Source organism: Mandrillus leucophaeus, unplaced genomic scaffold (genome assembly GCF_000951045.1).
Source record: "Mandrillus leucophaeus isolate KB7577 unplaced genomic scaffold, Mleu.le_1.0 Scaffold336, whole genome shotgun sequence".
Lineage (NCBI taxonomy): Eukaryota > Metazoa > Chordata > Mammalia > Primates > Cercopithecidae > Mandrillus > Mandrillus leucophaeus.
In genome coordinates, this window is record NW_012103543.1 from 2,135,346 (window position 1) to 2,159,910 (window position 24,565).

The following is a 24,565-nucleotide window of genomic DNA, read 5'->3' on the forward strand; positions in this document are numbered from 1 at the left end:
ATTAGTTCTTAATAGTGTTGGCAGGTTAGAATCATATTTTTTAAAAGGAAAGTATATGTAAACATAACTTTCTGAATTCACTCATTGAGAAAACATATTTTTCCCATGTTATATAGACAAACTGGACAATGAAATGACCACCTGTTAGCTGCTAATGATGTTCACATGCCTTTTAAAAAAGTAATTCTGGCTTTATCTGTCTATAATCTTGGCAGCAAAACTTATGGGAACATCAAGGGCACAGGAAGCCAAAGGCAGAAAACTGACAAAAAGTTTGTGCTTAGACTAGTAATAAGGAAGAGGATACTGTGAGTCTCTGATTCAACGTAATTATTTAATCTCCAGAGGGTTACATGAAACCAAATGCATGTTTTAACAAACCTAAGTTTGGGTGTTCAAATCTAGGACTGAGATCAGAGGGGTTTCACACAGGGTATTTTCTACTTGAAGAAATATTTTACAAAGCATCAAATATAAAATATATCAATCACTATTTCAAATGCATGGTCTAATTTGATATTGTGTGAGTGGGTCAATCATTACGCCTTCCAAATGAAAATGAATACGTACATATTGAATGAACTTAATTCAAAGTAATAGATGGATATTAACCATCCTACATTGCAAAAAACATACTAGCCCCCCCAAAAAAGGCTTACAACTATAAGTACTCACCAAGACTCAGAAAAGAAGCATTTTCTAAAATTAGAGCTAGGTTAAAGATTAAATTATTATTTTAATAGTGAAATCAAAATGGAAAGAAAACACGCAGTTTTAATTATTTTTGCCAATAACTTTTTGGGTCCTGATTCAAGTTTGCTGATTTCCATGAATCTTATTTTTAACATAATATTTCTATCCAAGTCTAAGGTTGATACAAACTAAGCTTACCTTTTACTTGTTCACTTTATTATAGTGCAATGGTTAAAAGTACAGGCTCTAAAATAAGACTGTTTGGGTTTGAAACATGTCTCCATAACTTGTCTTCGTACAAATTACCTTAGTTCTTCATGCCTCAGTTTTCTCATCTATAAAATAGGGTTACTAATAATATCTACCTCATAGGGTTGGTGAGAGGATTAAATGTATCGCTGTAAGACAAGCACTTGGAACAGTGTCTGGTGTACAGTAAATGTTTTATATTTTCTAGGTTTTTTTTTTTTTTAACTTCAAAGTAAAAGGTGAGTGTGAAGTCATTGTACAATTAGTTACATTTTGAAATGAATAAATCATGTACCGCTTCCTTTGAGACAGAGTCTCCCTCTATGGCCCAGGCCAGAGTGCAGTGGTACAATCTCAGCTCACTGTAACCTCCGCCTCCTGGGTTCAAGCATTTCTCGTGCCTTAGCCTCCCAAGTAGCTGGGATTACAGGTGCGTGCCACCATGCCCTGCTAATTTTTGTATTTTTAGTAGAGACAGGGTTTCACCATGTTGACCAGGCTGGTCTTGAACTCCTGACCTCAGGCAATCCGCCCGCCTTGGCGTCCCAAAGTGCTGGGATTACAGGCATGAGCCACTACTCCTGGCCTCCCTTGTTTTTAAGCAGGATTGAGTTTAAGCTCAAAGTAGAAAAATAAATTGTCTTTTCCAATTAAAAATAAATAATAAAGGGAAGTAGTTAGTGTTCTATCTGTAAGATTTTTTTTCAGCAGTATCTTAAAACTTTTTAAGTGACTATTACTCAACAGAGAATTTATTATCCTCAATGTTTCTCAAATACATTTTTGCAAACCTTTATTTTCTCCATATATATCTTTCTTCATGTTTTAGAAACATCTTAAGGTCTCCTCCGAACCACAAATTGTATCTAAGATTCCAGATCTGCTAGTCATTGCATCACGTATTCTTTTATATGGACTACAAAATGTTTATATGATTAACACTAAATATATACTCCCAACTGAATCCCAATTCTGAAATCTTACCTTATGTCTCAAACCATGTGAAGCAAAAGAAGACAATGATCAGGAATGAAAGGAAAATATTCTTTAAATGAAATAACTCTAAACTGTACCATTATATGGAAAAGTCTTTTGAAATGGCATTAACTCTCCACAAATACACCATGCATTTTCTGGACATTAACACTGATACTCTTAAAATCCAACTTAGCATAACTGGCTAAGTAAATGTATCTAGCAGTTGTTGAAAATTATGGCATGGGTTTTTGCATAAAGACCTAATTTCGAAAGGGTGCTTCTACTCTTAAGTTCTCATGCGATTTCTAGGTTTGTAGACTTCAGTAACTCAACTCTGGAAAACATGTTGTCACATATAAATAGCTTCTCTCTTCCCTATCATGTGTGTATGAGTGTGTGCATGTATGTGTATACCTATACATATATATCTTTCTTAGTGCACACATGTGTATATGTACATATGTACATATATGTATATATTATATATATTTTACATATATGTATATTCCATTAGCAGCTCTTCTCAACTTACTGCATTCTCCTTAAATTCAAAAGTTTAGGATGTCAGTATATTGATCTTTGGTCAGAGGGAAATAGCAGGAAAAAAATGTTGATTTGCATAATTGGGGTCAGTCTGGTAGAAGATCCCCCCAAAATACTATAATTTTTAAGACTTTGGGAAATAGGTTTTCTCTGGTTCCAAAGATGTCTACCTTTTCTGAGACAGAGTCTTGTTGTGTCACCAGTCAGGCTGGAGTGCTGTGCTGTGATTTCAGCTCACAGCAACCTCTGACTCCCTGGTTCAAATAATTCTCCTGCCTCAGCCTCCTGAGTATCTAGGATTATAAGCACGTGCCACCATGCCCTGCTAATTTTTGTAGTTTTAGTATGGATGGGGTTTCACCATGTTGACCAGGATGGTCTCGAGCTCCTGACCTCGTGATCCACCCACCATGGCCTCCCAAAGTGGTGGGATTACAGGTGTGGGCTACCTTACCCAGCCAGATGTCTACCTTTTCTTTCAGGAGGTTGAGACTCAAATCAACTCTGTGAGATATGTGTAACATATTTTAATAACCCTTTTCATTGAGGAAGAAGCAGTTTGGGGAATGGTTAAGAAAGATAGCCAAGATCGCTATGTAAGTAATGAGACCATTGTTCTTACTCTAAATTCAATTCTTTCAGAATATTAGAACTAGGTGTGACCTTGGAGAACATCTAATTCACATCTCACATTTTCTATCAGCCTCTCTGCAAGCATGTTTCTAAATGTTTCTGGTGGTCTAAGGTGTGTTAAGTGGCATAGCCTGTTGACTTAAGTTAGACCACGCTGGTGGTCACTCATACCTTTTAATGTATGCAAATAAAATAGTCAGGATACGAGGGTTGGAGACGCTTGACATTTCCCACTCTCAATATCAATCACCAATCTGAACACCATGGCTATTACTCAGAGATTCAGAGGTTTGCTGTAAGCAGAGACCATGACCTTGGAACAATTATTTTCTCAAAAGGCATTATCAACAATGATGTGAGCAAAGTGCCCAGACTGCCCTCCAGTGCATGAATCCTTGGCCAGGAAATGGCTACGAATCTTCCATGAGTGTGATGAGTTTGGCGTAAATCTCATTTCAATGCATTTATATTTCATAAGCACTGCATTTAGACAAACTTAAAATGAGCAAGTCAAAGAAAATACTCACTTAAAGATTTTCTGTGCTCTGGTTTCTGTTCTTTTATATCACTGTCGTAGTGACTTAGCAATTCCGTGCTGGAGGATCTTTGGATTTTGAATAATTCCAGGTTTCTTGATGGACAACTTGAATCCTTTGGCTGGAAACAGAAAATAATTAGACTGAATAATTTTACTAGAAAGAAAGGATTCTCCATATAGTTTTGTGTTCTATTTTGGTGTTTATGAGGAAATTTGAAGTAAGGTAATTATTTGGGGAGAGGTCTTCTTTGCTAAGCTCGATACTCTAATAATAGTTTGTATATGTGTATGGTACTTACTAAATGATAAGCACTATACATGCATTAGTCCAATCAGTCATTACAACAATTCTATAGAGTAGGTGGTATTATTATTATCCTTATTTTCCTCATTAAGAAAATGAGGCCAAAATATATAAGTAATTTGCCCAAGGTCACACAGGTAGCAAATGATAGAAGTAGAATTCAAACTCTAGCAGTCTGGTCCCAGAGTCCATCCTCAGTGACAACAAACTCTGCTTGTATCAGTGTGTATGTATGTATGTGCACTCACACACATTCACACGCACACCCCTTTAAGGGGAATATACTGATAATGGGAAAAACTACATTTGTTATTTTACTTTCTAAAGTGTTAGTCCTAAAATGATTTAACGGAAGCCTGCAATTAAGTATCAAGAAAATCACACAGAAAATCTTTTACTATCGTGTTGTATTCCGTATTAAGAATATTTCTTTCTCAGAATTTTGCAAATATTAGTGTCATAAAATTAAATGTTGTTCTAGACACTCAGCATGAAATGAGTGGTTTGAAATAAGTTCATTCTTACAAAACATACTCTAACTGTATGTTTTAGGATAATTTCATGAAGTTCTAGATATGTAATTTTCATGAGAAGAACAATCTAGCTTAGCTAGAGGAATAAAAATCAGTACAAAGGGTTATTATTTATTGGTATTATAACAGTGAGTCTTAAATATGTTGATATTTATTTTCAGGAATATGTACTACAGACTGCATATACTGAAAATGAAAAAAAATCAGTAGTTATTAAGTGCTTGTGTGCTTTTTACAGCCTCCAGTAAATGAATGTCCATGTTATTTCAGAAAAAAAGAAAGAATGCATTATATTTTTGAAAGAGAGAAATTAAATGACATTTAGTTCTACAAATCCTATCTGCTGAAAAGGTTTTTAGTGGATTCTATTTAAAGTAAAAGAACTTAATATCTCTCAGTCCATAGGATCTATTTAAATGAGTGTGTGTGTTATATGCCTGAGCAGTAAGATTTAAATGACTACATTTTAATTAATAAAGGTAACAGCCAAAACAAATACATACCAATCTGTCAATTGCATTTTTGATAGCGTGGAACCAATCCAATATGATGAAGTCAATATCTGACTGTAGAAGGAACTCATTTCCTGATACTGTTGTGATCTGAAAAAAAAAAAGAAAAAGAAAAAGAAATAGACAGGTAAAGAAACTATGTAAGATAGATCTCTTACATGTAAAAATCCTTTTTTAAAAAACACAGTTTAATAAACTGAAATATTTTCTTGTATTCCAGTAATTGTCTTTCTGGGAACTGGGAGCATTTTGAACTGCTCTCTATAAACTGTTTTTCATATCATAACAAATACATTATTGTTTTAATAATAGAACGATTAAGTCAGAGTAGGGCTAGAGCTGAATTACTCCAGCTTAAGGAGAAATAAGCCAGGAAGTTCAGAGAACTGCAGACAGTACACACTTAAGTCAGAACCCGCAGAAAAATGCACCCGGGTGTGTCAGAATTCATTCTGCACGTTTGCTTCTTTCCTGTCTGTCTTTTTCAAATCTAATAGTATCTCTATATTTGATTTCCTTTTATGGAGAGCTCTAAAACAGATTATTTACCAAAAAGACTAATTACAGACTTCCAAAAGGTCATTCAGATGAATAACATTTGACTATTTCTACTTTCTTATCAGAGATCTATAGGAAAGTAATGAAAAAACCAATTTCCCCACAAAAGGAGTATATTAAAATAAAAGTTCATTTACATATTTGAACCTCTCTGGGAGAGTGTTTACCAAATGAACATCCAGGTTCCTGACTCTCAGCACTGCTAAGTAGTTGGCAATGTTTAGCATGTAACTGTCCATTTTTCATTACAGTAAATCTTTTTCTCCCCAGACTTGTGAGAAAAGGATATGACCCTATAGAAACAGGGCAATACTCTTAGTTTCACATGTAACGGGCTACTTAGAGAAAAAATTGATTAGAGTGGGTGTGGACACGCTTTTTGTATTTGGCCATCCATCTGAACTGTGAAGATTTTCCCTTTGTATTATTGACTTTTTCTTGCAACAGGAAGATGAACATTTCCCAACTACCGTCACACAGAGTTCAGAGGTTTAGAGGACTGACATTTCAAAATACTCAATCAGGAGCCAGCTACCTCTTCTCAGCCTTCCTTGCTCTAAACAGGAGGTGAACGCTGAAATGTGGCACAGGTTCAGAAAATCACAAATCATGCTTTAGGCCATCTCTATAATTCTGTCATTAAAGTGACAATTATTACCCCAAATGGCTCATTCTGAAGGTTTCAAGGATTCTCATGGCTACATTTGATGACAATGATTTTGGGGTTTTGAAAGAAATCTGTTACATATGTGCATATGTAACATGTGCATATGTGTATTTATCATTTGTTTTTAGGAAAACTCTATAGAGATTCAACATTAATCAGTACTGCAAAGTAACCATTCTTGATTGAGATGGGTTCCAATATCAAATGTTTTCTCTCTAACTATAAGGAGAACTGTTTAAAGTGTATGCAATTATAAGAAGTGAAAGATTGAAAAATAATAGGATTTAATTGCCCACACTAGAATTTGACAGATTACTGGGACCAATCATTTTCTCTCTTTTTAAAATGAAACTGTATATAAGAATAAGGATGTCTCAAAACAGTTTCCTGTTTTATGCATCCAGTAAAAGACAGCTAAGGTGATGTTTTCCTAATTATTTGAACACCATTGCAATGTTCTCTACTCAGATAAAGTTCCAAATATTTACTTTATAGAGCGTTGCCTAAGAAATAGTAATCTAAAAATGGAAGGTCATTTCTAACACAAGAAAACTAGTAATGTCCTAGACTTCTACCTTCATCCTAATCTGTAGTTAAATATTTTGATTATGAATGTATTTCTAACATCATAATTTGTTAACATACACAAAGACAAATGAATTAGCCAAAGCACAATGTACAATATTTCTCTGCCAGTATAAATAAACCATTATTAAAATTATAAAAAGAAACAACATTTAAAAAGTACGAGAAACAAACATAATTAGATTTACTATGTTATGAGGGTTTACGAAAGAGCCAACATAGTTCAGCTTTCAGTCTAGTAAATTCAAACAGTGATAAAATATAAGTACTTTAGCAGTACATTTGCATTTTTGGTGCATGCTATGCAATGCAAAGGGGATCTTATATTGCTAACACAACCAAAAGCAAAATGTATTTTAAAAGTTCCTTTGTCCAAATATATTACTGCATTAATCATACATAATCAGTGATTTATGAATTCATTTTGAGAAGTTAGATCAGAGAGCTATATGAATGCAATTCATTCAAAACATCCTATCAGAGAGATACAGTTCACATCCTTTCCTCTGTCTTCCCACTAATCTTTCGAGTTACCAGGCAGTCTGGAGAAGTCTGCTACTGCTCTCTACAGTTTAAATGCATCCACTTCTTAATTACAGTCAGTAATTGACTTTGTTCTGCTCTATTCCAGTCACTCACAGGAAAGTAGTTTCAAAATCTTTGACTGGTAAAGCCCATTTAATTCAAGTTCCTCAACCCACTTTTTTACTTTACCTCTTTAGGATTTCTGATAAATGGTTTGCTGAATCATATTTGCACTTTGAACAATCGAATTTCCAACACTCTTGGGGAAAAAAGACATCAGTAAAGAATGTTAGCTTTGACTAAACCTTTTGATTGAACAACTTATGACAATCTAAAATGATGTATAACAGACATAAAGGCTTTGATATTAAGCCGTGCTAATGTACTCTTTCTATATGTTTTGCCTCCATGACAGATGCTGGGGTGAGGGGATGAAGGAAGAACTTACGGAAAACATAACAGGTTTAGATAAGAGCTGCTGGTCTCCATCTTGCTTAGAAACCTACTTTAGGTAAATGTTTCTTGAAATCCCCTCATCACCACCATGTTGTATTTTGAAGGAATATATCAGGGCACCAAAGTAACCTTAATGAAGTGTGCCAGTGTCAACAATAAATATCTTTAAGTATCCATCTGGGGAAATTTGTCTTGAACTTTTTCATACTAAATAAGGGTCCATCTGAATTCTTGCTGGTAAGAAATATATGCCCAGGAAATTATTGAAGCGTGTCCACTGAGCAACATGCAGAGTGGGCACATTCCTTAAGGTTTTTGGGGATTAATTCAACAATAGTTTTCACATGGGCTTAGAATAGTCTGTGTCCTTGTTACGGTTCCTCTGAATATGGAGGCAGGTGGATGCAAGTCCAGACTTCACTGATGAAGAGCGAAGAAATTTGTGTTTTAGATTTTAATTAAATGGAGTTTTGTTATGCTAATTTAAAACATCTTAAAAGAGTTTTAAGAAGTAGCGTTTATATTGATTTAAATATTGTTCTTTTAAATATTGTCAATTAAATAACACTCTCATCAATATTCATTCTGGCAGTAAGATTTTATGCTATTAGATTTTAATTTAAATGAGAAATTAATGTGTAGAATGGCATTTATACAAATTTCCATACTTTTGTTTACTAGAATATAAACAAAACCTTTTTTAGAACTTCTCTTTTCTGATTATAAGAATAATACTTTATTGTGTAGAATTTGGGAAAAATAAAGATAACAAAGAATCAAAATTATGCATAGCTACACAAAGTAAACATTGTAGGTATTTTAGTTATTGCCAATCTTTTATAAGTAATAACCAAACAGAAATAATGATCAATGTTATAGATACATCTCATCAGCAAAATATATTTGATGGTAAAATATTATCAGCTTCTTTTCCAAATGACTTCAGATGCACATGTGGAGATTACCAAAGATATAAGAGATAACGAGTGACATGGTACTTCCGTCTGTTTGAGAGCCCCACCCTTCCGATTGCAGAATAAATCCCACAAATAATTTCATGTACAGAAGAATAGAGAGGACGCGTTCATGACAGAATATTCTATTAATCATTAACAATGACTGATTAAGCATCCATTAAGTACAAGGCACATTGCTAGAAGCTAGGGAGACACAGCCCCCACCCTCAAGAACTCACAATCTGTTTGGATAAAGAAGACATATGCATATACAGATAAATAACAATAGAAAATGGCTCCTCCTGAGTCCCAATGTGAGTGGCACACACAATGCTCATATCAAGATTTCAGAGGAGTGAGTAGTTACTGCAGGCACATTTACATCATGAAAGTATGCATAAAGTGGTGGTCATGATATGTTATTCTTTAAACGTTGATTGTATCAGAACTTCAGTATATTAAGGATATGAATACCACCACTTGGTATGCAAAGTGATATCAGCTTTAATGATCTCAAAGCACGTAATAAACATTCTCCAAATGCAGCTTTCCTCCACTATCATAAAGTAATTTTGCAAATGAAGAAAATGAAGCAAATGAGGAAAATGAGAATGCCATTCTATCAAATTGGCATCATTTTAAATGATAGAATTAAGAGATTACAAAGATCTTGATTTCTAGTTCACTAGTTCTCAGCAAACAGTTGTATACAGTCAAGGACTGTGTGTTTGAACAGGAAAAGGGCCGTGATAATTTGGTTTCAGTCATGAAATTTGGAATAGCAACTTTAGACAAAGTTGCTTCTTTCCTTGCAGTTAGACTAAAGATAGCCCGATTTTAAAAGATCATGCAAAATCCTAACTCTGATTTTTCTTTCCAAAAACAAGCACTCTCTTGCTATGAAAAAATGTATCTAAGACTGAATTGGGTTATCTAAAACTCCTTCAAATCCTAGAAAAGACTAAAGCAATCCTACACTTGAACCTTTCACAATTTGATTAGAACCTAAGGAGGGATTATTCTATCTTAATGAAACTGAAATGGTATGTAGGAAATGTATAATAAAATATGCCCAATATCCAAAGAGCCCTAAAACATGTTAAATAATATGGCTACAGTGGTTCTAGAAATACATAAATAAGAGGAATGGAATTTAATTTCTATTATGTATAGAGATACTTTGGATAATTTTTATATTTGAATTAAATTAAGTAAAAATAAAAAGTTATATCAACATACACTGAGTTTATTTGAAGTGAATATGAATTATTTTTGGGATAATTTTGTCCATATCTGTATTCAATAATCCCAGCAGAAAATATACATCATAGGGAGATATTGAGACCTAAAATCGAAGTAATAATGCTTTAAAAACCCACACAGATTCACATTTTTTTCATCTTGCATCATTCAACATATAGTTGATCAAATGAAGGTTGTCATGGTTATATTAATAGCTAATTACTTGGTCTCAAAGGTGTTTATGACCACCAAAGAAATTACACTATCAAACTGAATGTCTGTCTCAAATTACAGTCTAGTTTGAGTAATTCCTAACATTTTTCTTAACATGTTGAGCAAAGTTAAAATAAAACGAAGGGTAAAATATCAGTTAGATGTAAAAGGTCTTCAATTTGCCTTTCCAAAAATGTTACTTGTTAAAGCATTTTGTGAGAAAGTATCTGCCTTGTGTTCCCAATGTTGCTAGATGTTAAGTAAATATATGCTGATTACAAAAAAAAAAAGTTGCTTTGGCAACTCTCTTATTAAAATGCATTTGTAATCCCCATCTGTCATGAAAGTTTTGAAAAGTTTGTTTACTTTGGATAGCAGCCTTATCCAGGGTTACCCTAGCAAACAATGATAGCAGTCTTCAAAAGTTGTATGAGGAACAAGCCACTAGGGATCCATTTTTGTTTTAATTGGCAAACACAAACACTTTTCTGGTCTGTCAAGAAGATCAAGCTAATATGCATGGAGGGTGTTATATTCTCAGCTTTGGGGAGCAGTAAAGCTCCCTTTATTTAAGTAATTTAAATGATAGACTGCAAAAACTTTGCAAGTCAGAAAAATGTTTTATACTTTCTTAGGGAATATTTGTTTTAAGCAACGGAAAATGTTCTACATATCTAAAGATGTTGAACCTTATGTTATAATTACTCTGTTTCTTCTAACTCCGTGAAATGTTCCTAAATCCACATGCTGCTAAATAAGCCAGGCCACCAATGGATCCAGCATTTCCACAACTCCCCCTATGTTAACAAATGTGCGTTCATTAGTTTCCAGATGTTTATTGGATATGTTTTCAATGTGTTTGGGGTTGATTGATTTGCATGTACATTTATTGGAACCCTCAGTGGTGTCATCATATCAAAATAACCTGCCCATGTAAGCAATTTCTTATTTAATGGAAAGTAAACAAATGTCGGGTTACATACACGACAGACCTCCAGTGCATTCCAAAATCTAAGATTTAAGGCCAACCTTTCAAGAAACAATGCTTTTTAAGTGAAATTGAGCCATATTCTGACACCCAAATAATTTGGTCCATGCATTTGTACAACAGAGATTTGTTCTGCACAATAAAATTGGCCCTGTAGTGCACATTCACACCCCATATTACTTGCCCACTCTACCTTTCTGTTTATTAACAAATATCTAAACCCAAAATTCATTTCAAACAAACATGCAAAAAAAACCCCTCATGTTCAGTCTTTTATTTGTGTTAAAATATTTTAAGTACTGAGAAACAGTCTTCTCAATATTCATGAAAGAATACTATCCAAGTAATTAGTAGATAGTTTAGCAGTTTCCACAGTTTTGCAGCAGCTATACCAAAACTTTTGCCTGTGGTGCTCATATGAAAAACGACTCAAAAAGAGACTAATCGAAGCTGTTGGTGTGTAAAGATACCAACTTAGACTTTTATTGCTCTTAATTTTTAAACTCGGGGGTTGTACTTGTCTGTAGATAAATGAATCATCCTGGGACTTGTCACCACCAGTCACTCCCTGCCAACCACAGAGCATCTTCTTGCCTGAGCTATATTCACTGTGTTCGATTACTCACTTAGTCACAGTCACATGATACTTGGGAATCTGCTCTCCCCATCGTTTTCAAATTGGAATTATTTTTATTATTACTGTCCTTATGTAGGTAATGCTCAATTTTAAAAGTTTTAATAAATTCAAAGGTGTAACATAAACACATAATTTCCCTTTCTTCAAGATATACTGACTTCTTATCTCCGTGTACATACCTTTTTGACCCATGAGAAAACATTGTGTATGTTTACAGTTTAATGAAAATATCACGTATACTATTATGAAAACTTTTTATGCATTTTACTATTTACACTACCATCATCTCTTATGAGAATTTAGTTATAATATCCTTTGCTTTCTGTCTCATCTATGGTTTTCCTTCAAATCCGTACTATATACTGCAGCCAAAGTGATCCCTCTGAAACTTGGATATGATCATCCCATTCTTCTGCTTGATATCATTCTGAGGCTCCCCACAGCTGTTGCAGTACAGTGCAAACTCTTTAATTTGGCCTGCCAGCCCCTGTGTGCTCTGGCACTGACCCACTCTGCAGTTCCTCTGCTCCACATTTTCCTCCGCATTTCTACAATCCAGCCATACTGATTTTTTTTGGTTCCCCAGCTGTCCCATACTAATTCTCATTTCTTCCCTTAGAGCAGGTTGTTCTTGCTGCCTAGACATCTTTGACATCCTCTGTCATACCATTCAAATCATTTGAGATGTCACCTTTTCAGTAAAGGCTTCTTTGAAATAGGTATTCCCCCAAGTGCGCTCATAACATCCTGCTTCTCGTTTATCTTAGCACAAATTGGTCTATGTTGCAATGCCTTGTTGGTCTTTCTGTTCCCCCAACTATGCTATAATAATCCTGAGGCCAATGACAATTGTCTACATGCATAACTGAACAACAGACACATAAGGAATACTAAGAAAATAATAGACAAATCTTATCTACTTTATTCATTTTGGTGAATGCATTATATTACATTGTTTGATATGCCATAATATATTTAACTCATTCTCTATTGTCATAAAAATTTGAAGGTTACAATACAATTGCATTCTTCCAGGTAATATAAGTAATGTAATACTGATGTCTACTGAAAACACCACATGAGAGTAGAGTAGGCAAACTATTTTGAAGGTTGATAATGGCAGTCTGAAGGCTGCATTTTCCCAGCAGTCAGCAAGTCCTAGACATCAGACAATAGGATTAAACTTGGAAGGACTGGGAAGCACAAGAGTCATATTTCAATGCATATCCCTAAAACAGAATGTTCTTGATTATATTCCAAAGCCACCCAAGTATTTTACAGGGATCATCTATACTAGATCATCCAAGACTCTCACCCTATATATAGGCTTTTGTAATTGGGAGTTGATAGTATGGGAACTGGAACATAAGTTAAAAATTTTAAAGAGTTAATACTTAGGTTAATGGGTCAAGTCTTTAGAGCACCTCAGTGATACAAAGATGCTCACTGCTGTCCATCAGCATTGTAGCCATTAATTTTACAAGAACACTGTTAATATTAATAAATAAGCAAACTGTGGTAGGAAGTAGCAGTAGTTACGTTGTTAATAATTTTATTTAGAAGTATTACCTAACTTTATGATACAGTGACTTAAGCAGAAGTAGGTATTGTTGCCACTAGTCTCTTATTAATAAGTACTGAGAGTGCACAACAAGAATAAAAGATGTTATAGTATGTATCTTTATGCTATTGTAATGTATTTGGCCATGATTATGAGTGTTTATAAAACATTTAAGAATTGTTCCATGTCTACTTACATTAATGAGAACACCTGTTAGCTTTAGTGCTGTACAGACTTATTTGCATTAGATTCAGGTTTTCACATACTGTATCTCACTTTTTGAAACAATTAGATGCTTATAGAGAAATACAGCTAAGTGAAAAACAGCAGCTTGAATGCCTTCCGGCTCAAGACAATTCAACTCCAGGTTTCAGTGAAAAACAAAAATCTGCTCAATTACAATACTGCCACTTAGAAGTGAATGTAGGTGTATTTCATAATTTTACATTCAGAGAACAGAAGATACATATGAAAATCTGTGCTTTAATCTTCAAGTTAAATTATAGCCAAATGAGGCAGTTTCCAGACAAGGATGCCAACAAATAAGGAATGGCAATGCCACCACAACATAGATTCTCTGTGATCTTGGGGGCTTGCTACCCAAAGTTGGTCTCTTTATTGATTTCCAGAAGTTGGATGACTTCAGCCAGTCTTCTGACTAAGTGAGGAAATCTGCAGATGCTTGCCCACCTTGTGTCGTTTCCAACACTTTGCCAAAGAGACCTTTCTATGTGATGACAGAGCTGAAAGGATCAAAGCAGCTGAGGACTCTCTCTGAGTCCATCATTTTTGGGCTACCGTTTGCAGAATAGCCAGAGCATACCAACCTAGGAAATGCACCACAGTTCCCTTACAGAAGCCTAGACCCCTTTGACATCCTCTCTCATATCATTCAAATCATTTGAGATGTCACCTTTTCAGTAAAGGCTTCTTTGAGTCTGTCTTATTCATTACTCACAACTTCTGTAGGTATCACTCTACTGACACATCTGTCTGCTACTTCTCTTAGGATGCTAAAACTTCCAGAATTTAAATACTTTCAGTTATTGAAAAAGGGAACACTTGAGCAAATCTATGGATTCACAGCCTCTATTATCATCATTATACTTAAAAGGTGCAATATTTACATAAAAATAACTCAGGTGGTGATATAGTCTAAAGATAAATGAGTATTTGTGATCAGAAGAAGTAGGATTTATAACTATTTTCTCAGACATAAACAGTGCATCTCTGTACTATACTAGTATACACAGATTAGCCCAGGCACACATGAACTATTCCCACATGATTCCTGATACTCTGTCCTGGGAAATAACAGAACTGGGAATGACCCTTGCAGAGTGTGTGACTCACAAGAAGGATGTTATCTATTTCATTCTCTGCTGTCAAGTTATATAATTTGGGCAGAGGAACAAATATTAGGTAGCGATTTGGAAATTAACCAGTGAATTCTTTTTTATAGAATCCAAACTGCATAATTCAAGAAGTAAATGTAATACTACAAAGCTTACTTCTGGTGTCTCATAATTTTGAAATTGTGTTTAACCAAGAGCTTGACAATCTAGATTTTGCTCTCCATGAAAGAGCATGATCATTCATTAGGAATGATAGACTAGCTATCTACGTAATTAGGATGTTCATGAATGAGTAGTAATGTTTCTTTTTCCAAGAATGATAGGCTTAAATAAATTGAGAGTGTTGAAAATTTTCTTCTGAGTATGTGGAAAGATTGTAATTCTGCTGTTTGGAGAAAATTCCTGTTTACTCAAAAGGGTTATCTTTAAACCAAACATGAAAAAGCATCTGACATTTCTAAAACTACAGTTAGTGGTTTACAATATCTATAGTATGTATGTACATATAATATGTTCATATATTATATATCACTGTATATGATATATATCAGTATATCACATATAGTGCTATATATCATGATGTAGTGATATATATCATATATGTACATATGTACTATGTTATGTATAATACATAACATAGTACATATGTATATATAATATGTTCTATTTCTATATATGTAGAAAGAGAACACAACAGAAAAATAGAGAATTCAATGGTATTTTTTTAAAAATATACCACCTGTGACTCTATAATAGACAATGACATCTGTCATTAGGTAGGCCACCTACCTAATAAGGAGACATCTGGAATGACACATCACTCCATGCCAAATGTGTGCAAAAATACCTTAACACTCCTTGCTCCCCAAAGCAAAATGACATTTGTACTGAAATATTACCACTTAAAGATGCTAGACTTTAAAAAACATATTGGTAGCACTATCAGTAGGATGACTATATAATTTAGTGTTGAAACTATGATAATTCTGAAGACAAAAGGCACTGTTAATAATCACACCAGAACAATAGGTATAAAATAGGACGAGGCCTATTTTGTGTCTCTAGGACATATGGATCATCAACCAACATACACAACATTGGGAGTCATTTAATAACCATTTAGGTGCCTAGTGAATACCTGCTACTGGTCCAATTCTAAGAACTGTGAGGTATACAAAAAAGTTAGCAGTGACCCTTCCTCTTAAGAAGCTTCTAATCTAGTGTGAAAAAAGACCAGCATGGGAAAACAATTAGAAACAACAATTACATAATGATTCAAGACGGGACATATAATGGTTTTTAATGAAAGAAACCAAACTTTCCTTGAGGGTATAATAGAGGACTCAGGGAAGAATGTTGGAGAAGGATCTTCAAAGGATGGATGAGATCTAGTAGAAGAAAAGGCAGGGTAAGAGGACAACACAGGTGAAAGGAAAAGCTTATACAAAGATTCTGAGGAAGGAAAGTATATAGCATCTCTAAAGGACATGAAGAAGCTGTTCCTGCACCCTCTTTGTGGAATCTTCTCCCTTCACTCATCCCTTAAATGGAGGTATTACCAAACATTTTCCTGTAAGACACAATTCTTCTCCCTTATAGACACACTCTGGAATTATATTACCATTTCTCATATTTTAAAAGAAAAAAAAAATTAGAGTTGCAAAAGTGAAGGATCCCTAATGTATATCTCTAGTTCAATTCAAAACAATATCATTTCTGATCTATTACAATTCGGACCAATGTGACTTCTGGTCTGATCTCGTTACTGCCAGATGGTATAGTTACAATCTGTTCTTTACATCCACTCATGAGTAAACTCCTAAGTTGACTGACATCAACTTTGTCCTTGGAGATCTTTGTAAGTCTAATTCTCACATTCACTAGGACCAGACCCGGGGGGATAGGGCCTAGTATTCTGTCTGTTTACAGAGCTTCACAAGTGATTTGAAAATTATACTGTATTGGAGTCTGCTGCTCTAGACCCTAGAAAGATGATCTACCTAAATCCGTATCTGTCACATGCCACTTGAAAGTCACTGAATGGATCCCTTCTATCCTCAGGATAAAACCTAAATTCTTTAATGTATGTTGCCAAACACTTCATAATTTATCTCTCTGTCTCTAACCTTTTCAATTCCTCTACTTATTAACTGTATAACTTTGAACAATTTAAAATTTTTGTGTTTCTATATTCTCACTTACAACCTGAGAAAAACACTAATACCTACACTTCATAGGACCATTATAAGGGCTATATAAAATACAATCCAGAAGAAGAACTTAATACCTGGCACATAATTAGCACTTAAAAACCTTATGTTATTATTTGATTTGATTTACTGACTGATTCATTGATTGTCTCCTGGATTTTGCAAACTCCACCTTTTTATTCAGGAAACTACTTAGACATTGCCTATTCAGGAAAGTCCTTTATAATATCTAGAGGTTAAAAAAAAAAGAGGTATCCCTCCAGCAGTTTGTACTAACTTCATAATGGTGTGCATCTCACTATTGTACACATCCAGTATCTTGACCTTTCCACACACTAAGCTCCCTGACCACAAAACCATACATCCCTGCACTCAGCCAAGTACCTGGAGTAGCACCAGCTCTCAATAAAAGGGTATAGAATGAATGATAGCTCAATTGGCTTAGGTTAATACTAAAAGGTTTTGGTATCCACATAACGAAAGGCCTTGAAATGTAGAAAACAGATTTTATTTGGTATACTAGTAAGGAGGCAAGCAGTGATTAGTCACTAAGAACGTGTATTAGCAGAGCTATTCTACAGTGTCACAGTGGGGAAGACATCCTCTTAAAGCTGGCTCTATTTTGCAACTTCCATAACTGTCAACATGCCACTGCTTTCTAAGGTTGTACCAATGCATCTATCTGAAAAGATGATACACCATTTTGATAAGAAGAATGCCTCTTCCATGGGCCCCTGAGTTTTCTCTGGCTCTTTCTGGTTCCTGATCTTTTCCTCCTCTTTTAACAACTCAGCAGCTGCTTCTTTGCTTTCAATGTTAGATGCCACACTTTTGAGATGTTTGGTATTTAAATTAAGACCTTTGCCACATCCCAAAGTGACTTGACGTGATCTCAGGCCCTGAGAGTTGAGAATGCACCCTGTCTTAGATATTCTATCTTTGCCAAAGCTCATTTCTGTTGCTGCATCTTCTTCTTGCTTCTGGCTTGTGGTTCCCTATTCTGGTGGTTTATCACATGTACCAGACCCTCTCGGCTGGTAGTGTCCTTTTGCCAGACCCCCTTTTAGGAACTGGGGCTCTGCGGAGCATCTCCCTGATCCTCACAGCACCTCACTGAGTTCTTTAAATTCACCTTCCATCTGCCTCACCCATCTGAATTGTTACACATGTAATCAAGAAATAATCCATACTTGCGTTCAAGGCACCATCGTTATAAGAATATCTGAAAATGAGTCATGTCAGTGTATTCAGCAATCATCCAATGGTCTTTAAAATATCCTTGTTATTTCTGGTTGGAACTCACACCCTAACAGCCTGGACTGAATTTTGTTATCTTACTTTTTGGGTTCTGTATTCTGTCCAGAAGACACACTTCCTTCCAATATTATCAGCTCAAACTTTTCCATAGTAGTTGTCCCAACTATAGTTTTTCGCCTGCTCCATCAAGATGGTTCTATTGCCATTAACTTGTTTTTTCGTGATCTCAAGAAATAATACCAATCCATGAATAAATGATATCTAAAGATCATCAATACAGTAAGTTGCTCCCTCAATTTCTCAGGCTTACTATCAACTGTTGTGCCACTTATCATTCTCTAGTATCCTGGGGAGTAGGACTTTAAGGAGAACATTTTTCCATCATGAGAGCCAGTATTGGGTTTGTAATCTGCTACCCTTGAGGCTCACAGCATTGGATTCATATTTCACTGAGTTTCATCCACAACATTTTCTTTAAAAGTTTGTGGCTTAATTAGATGAGATTTATATGTAGCTTGTTAATTTACCTGAATGCAGATGGAGGAGGCACTAAGGGAAGAATGTATTCCAAATTTAAAGAAGCCACTGTCCTAGAGGTATATCTGGTAATGGCTTTCAAACATGTTTGTTCATGAAACATGGTGAGAAGTAATCATTGCCAATCAGCACCTCTCTTTCTTGCTCTCTCTCCCCGCTTTCTCTTTCTCTCAGATACACACACACACACACACACACTCTCTCTCTCTTTCTGTCATCTAGGTACCTTTCTACACATCAATTCATTTATCTATTATTCAATGTATAATAATGAAAAACATACATATAGATACACCATGTGCATATATGTTCATATATATATATACATATATCATATAATTGAAACAAAAGTTTTATTAAATAATACCTCTCTTTACTTTATGTGATGTAATCTGATATTTTCTATCCTGGTTTTTTCTTTAATTTATTTCATTTAAAAATGCTGGTCCCAATTCACTAAGTTGATTCTGTGACCCACTAAAGGATCTCGAATGCAATTTGAAAAACTCTGGCCTAGGGAGTAATGAAGATGTGATCTTCATACCCTGTTCCTTGACACGCTCTCTTTCTCTCTTTTCCTCCCTCTTTCTCTCCCATTCCCTTTGTCTCTCCTTCCCTTCCCCTTCTTTTCTCTTCCCACCCTGCACCCTCCCTACCTCCCTGTTTATAAGATGCTTCAAAATACCTTCATATATAATGTAACAGTTGGATATTTAAACCAAGAAAAACTTCCAGAATATTTGTCACATTTGTGACTATTAGGCCTGGGTGATCAATAACCATGTGTGGGTGATTCTGCACTAAGTCATTTCCTGCCATTTGAAAGTAGAATTAACATGTGGTTCTTTGGAATTTGGCTTAGACCCTAGGTTTTCTAAATATACCTTAAAGCAAGAGTTCCTTTATAAAAGAAGAAACAAAGATGGGGCAATGTGCTGTTTGGAATACATTTTAGATACCTCACCATGATCTGGAGAGGGAAAAACCAAAGAAGTTAAAAGCCTGGCAAACTATCAGAGACAGAGATGGCAGCTATTTGTTTTCAAGTCCCTTGTATTGAAACAATGAACGCACTCCACGTTGCATCCTGCAGCACCATGATACAAGGTCTGGGAGTAGTTACTAGCATGTGTCTGTGTGATGGGAGCGAAAGCTAAACATTTTAATAGTGTTATGGCCTCTCCTTCTCAAGTTCCCATTAATGCAAATATAGCACATGTGGTTTAAGTCCCAAGAGCCTTGTAGGACACAAATCACAGATGTGGAATAAACATTATCAGCGAATAAGACTCCGTGGTCTTCTTGCTATCAACACATGCCCTTATGCTCCCATGACATCAGGCAGATACCTGATAGGATATCTTAAGCAAAATCACAAAAAGTCAGGGTCATCAAAGGGCCCAGGATGGCAAGATTCTAAGCGGACTCCAAAGACTTCTTGGTAAATTATGGCAGAGGCTTCAGCTACATCAAGGCTTTCAGAGAACACTCACACTATGATAATTAAATATAGTAAAAATTACTCATCCTTCCTGCACCAAAATTACCAGAGACTTATGCTATGTGAGGAGTAGAGTGTTCTTGTAATGTAACCCAGATGATGTGATGGCACAAGGCCTGTAAAACAGAGCTGGTGTACTTCAGATACACAATACAATTTCCCCAGCTATCTCAATTCTTCTGGGCTGCCTTCAAGACTACAATTCAAGGTGCTTGCTGCTCTAAGATTGCTCTCTTTTCTTTTTCCATCTTCTGTTCATCCCTTTCTTTCCCCATGTCATTCTTTCCCAAAATTTTCAGGCTCAAAAAAAATGAGTAAATTGAGTCTCGTCCAACTAGCTCATTATCACTGCTGTATTCTAAAACTCACTACATTTGAGAAACTTGGGTAAACTCCTGTGTATTGGTGAACTGCATTTCCCCACACTGCCCATAACTGAGACTTCAGTATCCATATCCTGACCTGACCCTAAAACTTATATTGGCAGTACTGTCAATTCCCATGTAGTGTGATTCCAGGAGCCTTAAGAGCCTCTTAGAATGACAAACTAATTCCCTAAACCTGCTGTCTAAGGTCTGGAATTTTAATTAAGTTATTCCTTTAGATGAAGGTTTTAAAACAATTTAATGAAAGGATGGTATTTTTCTATACATTTTGTTCAGATACTGGTATGTTAACTTTTCTTAGGAAAATATATTAAAGCAAACTATTTCTGAATATAAATGCACACTTCAAGACTTTTAAAATATGCAAAACCAGAAATGTATAAAAATTAAAAACACTTCTCATCATAGTACTCAAAATATCCCTCTTAATATTTAATGTATTTTCCTTCAGACTCTTTAATATATATGTTTATATACGTGTGTGTGTGTGTGTGTGTGTATGGTCATATATAGGTCACACATATGTCAAATTAAATATACAATATGTATTTTTTTAACATTATATCATGAAGGCTTTTCCATGGCATTATTCTTTGAAAGCATCTGTTTAATGGCTTCCTAACATTTTGTTAAAGATATTTACTATAATAAATTGAAGTGTCTTCCTATTTTTCCACAATTTAGTTGTTTCCACATTTTGTTATGATAAATAAACCCACGCGGCATAGGCATGACTTTTTGTTAAGATTTCTGATTTGTTTTTCTTAGAAGACATTATTAGAAATAGAATTACTGGGTCAAATAAATGAATTTTGAAAGACTGCTGAAATGCATTACTAATCATTTTCTAGAAAGTTTGTCCCAAGTTGTATTATCTCACCAAAATTGAAAGCATAAGCCCATTTCAATTCATATTTTCTTGGAAGCAACACAGTATTACATGCTTTGCAAATTGTATAAGAAAGCTCATTTTTTCTTAGGTTTGCATTTCTTTTATAATTAGGCATTTGTGTTTTTTTCATATTATTTCTTACTAATGTGTTTAAAGTTTTAGTACTTTAAGTACTTTCAGTACACATTTTTAAGTTTTAGTATTTTTAAGATTATAAAGCAGTTTTAAGGAAGTTTATTAAACTTTGGTGTCAATTACCACATAAATTTTCCCCAATTTATTTTGAATGGCACTTTTAATGAAATTATTGTCGTTTCTTGGTAGTCAAAAGAGCTTGATTCCAAGCCTGCTGTGAATACCACAATTCGCACATATTGAGTCCCACCATCGGCCCAAAGCAAACCTTCCATACAAGAAGTCAGCCCTCAATATCAGGGTTTCATATTCTGTGAATACTGCGCTTTCCCTCTGCACTCTTCGTTGCAGATGTGGAAACATTAGATACAGAGAGATCCCTTTATTTATTGGGGAAAAAACCCTCTCATATTAATGGGCCCCTGCAATTCAAACCCACATTGTTCAAGGGTCAACTGCATTTATATAAAAATGTGTTATTTTTCATTTTTCCATTGTAAGCTTTAGGTATTTCTCCTTTGTAATTTTTCCAATTTATATTTTAAATCTTAGAAATCATTTGAAGGACTCTAAATCTTTTATGTGAAATTTAAATATTTACTCTCTTCCTCCAGAATATCCTATTGGGAATTTGATAAGATTATATATTAATTCTGTATTAATTTGGGACAAAAAAAATTAAAACTAGTAAGACCTCTGCCTCAGAAAAGATAGTATGTCTCACTATTGCAAGGTTTTGTTTATATCTCTTAGTAAATTTTCACAGTTTTATTTGTATATTTACACTTAGCCTTAGGTATTTGAAATGGAATTTTGATAGAGGCCTGGAGAAGAACTTGAGGACAACAGGTATCTCAGCAAAAGAGAAACTACAACTCCATGAGAGGAAAGGCTCAGCACAAGTAGATGGGGAGAATTTTTCTATCACATCCTTTACCATGGGGCTGTCCTGATGACTCCAACGAGGCCACTATCCCCTTCTCCTGTTCCTGTTGTCAGACCTGTAGCATGTGTTTATCACAGGACAGAGTCTCGGCAATTGACTCTAAGCTAACAGGTGCCACTAGGGTACTAATCCAAAGCCATGCAAATTTTCTGACAATAAAAAATAGTATTATTGTACCCAAAATATACTATTTCTATTGGTTTGAGTTTCTTGTTCTACAGATGATGGCAAGTAAACCCCTACCCCATCAGCAGCTGCAGAAACTTTCATCCAATTGTGGATCCAGGTTTTTACTTTTATCTAAAAATTGGTTTCTCAAGTTACTATCAACTCTTCATAAACAACCTTTTTAGTAGTCACGTAATATTACATCGTTTGGATATATCATATGGCATTCTCAATTTTGAGTATGGCTTAAATTTCTTTTATATCTTTATAATGTCTAACAAAATGAAAGCCTATAACTTTGAGTGCAAAAGCAGAACATAAAAGTAGCAGAATAGCAAGAGACAGTATCGCTCAAGTTGAAACATATGGGCTTGGCAGATACCACTTTGGTCACATCTGTGCCCGTCATTCACAAGCTCAGTCCTGCACAAGTCATTTCACTACCTGGTGCTTCTGTCTCACCTGTAGAGATTAAAGAGTAGCTACTGCATAAAAATGTGGCAATAATCAAACGTAATCCATGAAAATCCTGTGGCAAAGTACCTGGTAAAGAGTATCTAATTATCCATATTAAGTACACACAAGTAAAGAACAAGGTGTATCTGTAACCACCCCTCTCATTTTCCCTCCCCCAAACGCTCTGCTCCTAGTGTGTTTTGTGAAAGAAGAGAAGCACTTCAAATGAATGGCAGGAGAAAGAAGAAAGTATATGTAACCGTTTACACCTATGCATAAGCATGTGTAGTATGTCTCCATAATCCACAGGTGTGATCATTAGGCACAAATAAATTACAAAATGCAATTAGAAAATGTGACAAGTAATGAGCATATTATTGTAGGCTGCAGCAATTAAATCCTGTGTAGAAGGGGATAAAGAGACCTGAATTGAAGACCCCCGAGACCCAGGTTGAATCTTTCCGCTTACTCAGGCACTACACTCTCCGATACCTCTTCGACCAACTTTTTCAAAGAAGCTGTCACCGCAATGGCAACTTCCAAGAAGCAAAAAAGGAAAGAAGCACCTTAACCACAGAGACTTCGCAGAATCTCTATTAGAGTGAAAATGCCTCCCAGAATCCCTGAAAAGGGAATTGGTAGTCCTGACCCCTGTCCCAAGAGGGGTTAGAGGTGAGACAGTATGCTGAGAGAAATCTGTTGCCTGATCCTAAGCTTCTGGTGAAGTGGTGGTGGTGGGGAGTGGGGTATGGGGTGGAGGAAGTGGCAGGCAGGGAAGTAAGGACAGAGGCAGGGTCTATACCTAGGACTAAGACAGTCTGTAAATGGCTTGTGTTACTGTGTTTGTGTTACTGTGCCTGTGAGAACAATTACAGATGCACTAAAAAAGCTCCAACCTGAGGTCAGAACCAGGAGAGACTGGAGAAAGAAGGGACCTCAGAGTTAAAACAAAAGAAAGGGCTTAGCAACTTTGGCAGTGGGAGCAGCTTGATACCAGCTAGAAAACAAACCATAGCAAATTCACAACAATAACAAAATCCAGGCAACTGATTTGTAGTCTTTTATCCCTTACCACCTTCCCACCCTTTCCCCTTGAATCCCCAAAGTCTATTGTGTCATTCTTATGTCTTTGCATCCTCATAGTTTAGCTCCAACTTACGAGTGAGAACACACAATGTCTAGTTTTCCATTCCTGAGTTACCTCACTTGGAATAATAGTCTCCAGTCTCAACCAGGTTGCTACGAATGCCATTAATTCATTCCTTTTTATGGCTTAGTAGTATTTCACTGTATATATACACACATATATATACACCAAAGTTTCTTATATCCACTCATTAATTAATGGGCA

General features: G+C 35.3%; 1 protein-coding gene across 1 annotated transcript in view; it reads right to left on the reverse strand.

Moving 5' to 3' along the window:
* ARHGAP15 (Rho GTPase activating protein 15) overlaps positions 1-24,565 on the reverse strand; it is a 642,246-nt gene that overhangs the window by 316,109 nt on the left and 301,572 nt on the right. Inside the window, exons 7-8 of the mRNA XM_011988707.1 lie at positions 4,975-5,073; positions 3,624-3,753 (exon numbers count right to left, since the gene is read on the reverse strand). Coding sequence (XP_011844097.1) covers positions 3,624-3,753; positions 4,975-5,073 — 229 coding nt within the window. The remainder of the gene's footprint in view (positions 1-3,623; positions 3,754-4,974; positions 5,074-24,565) is intronic.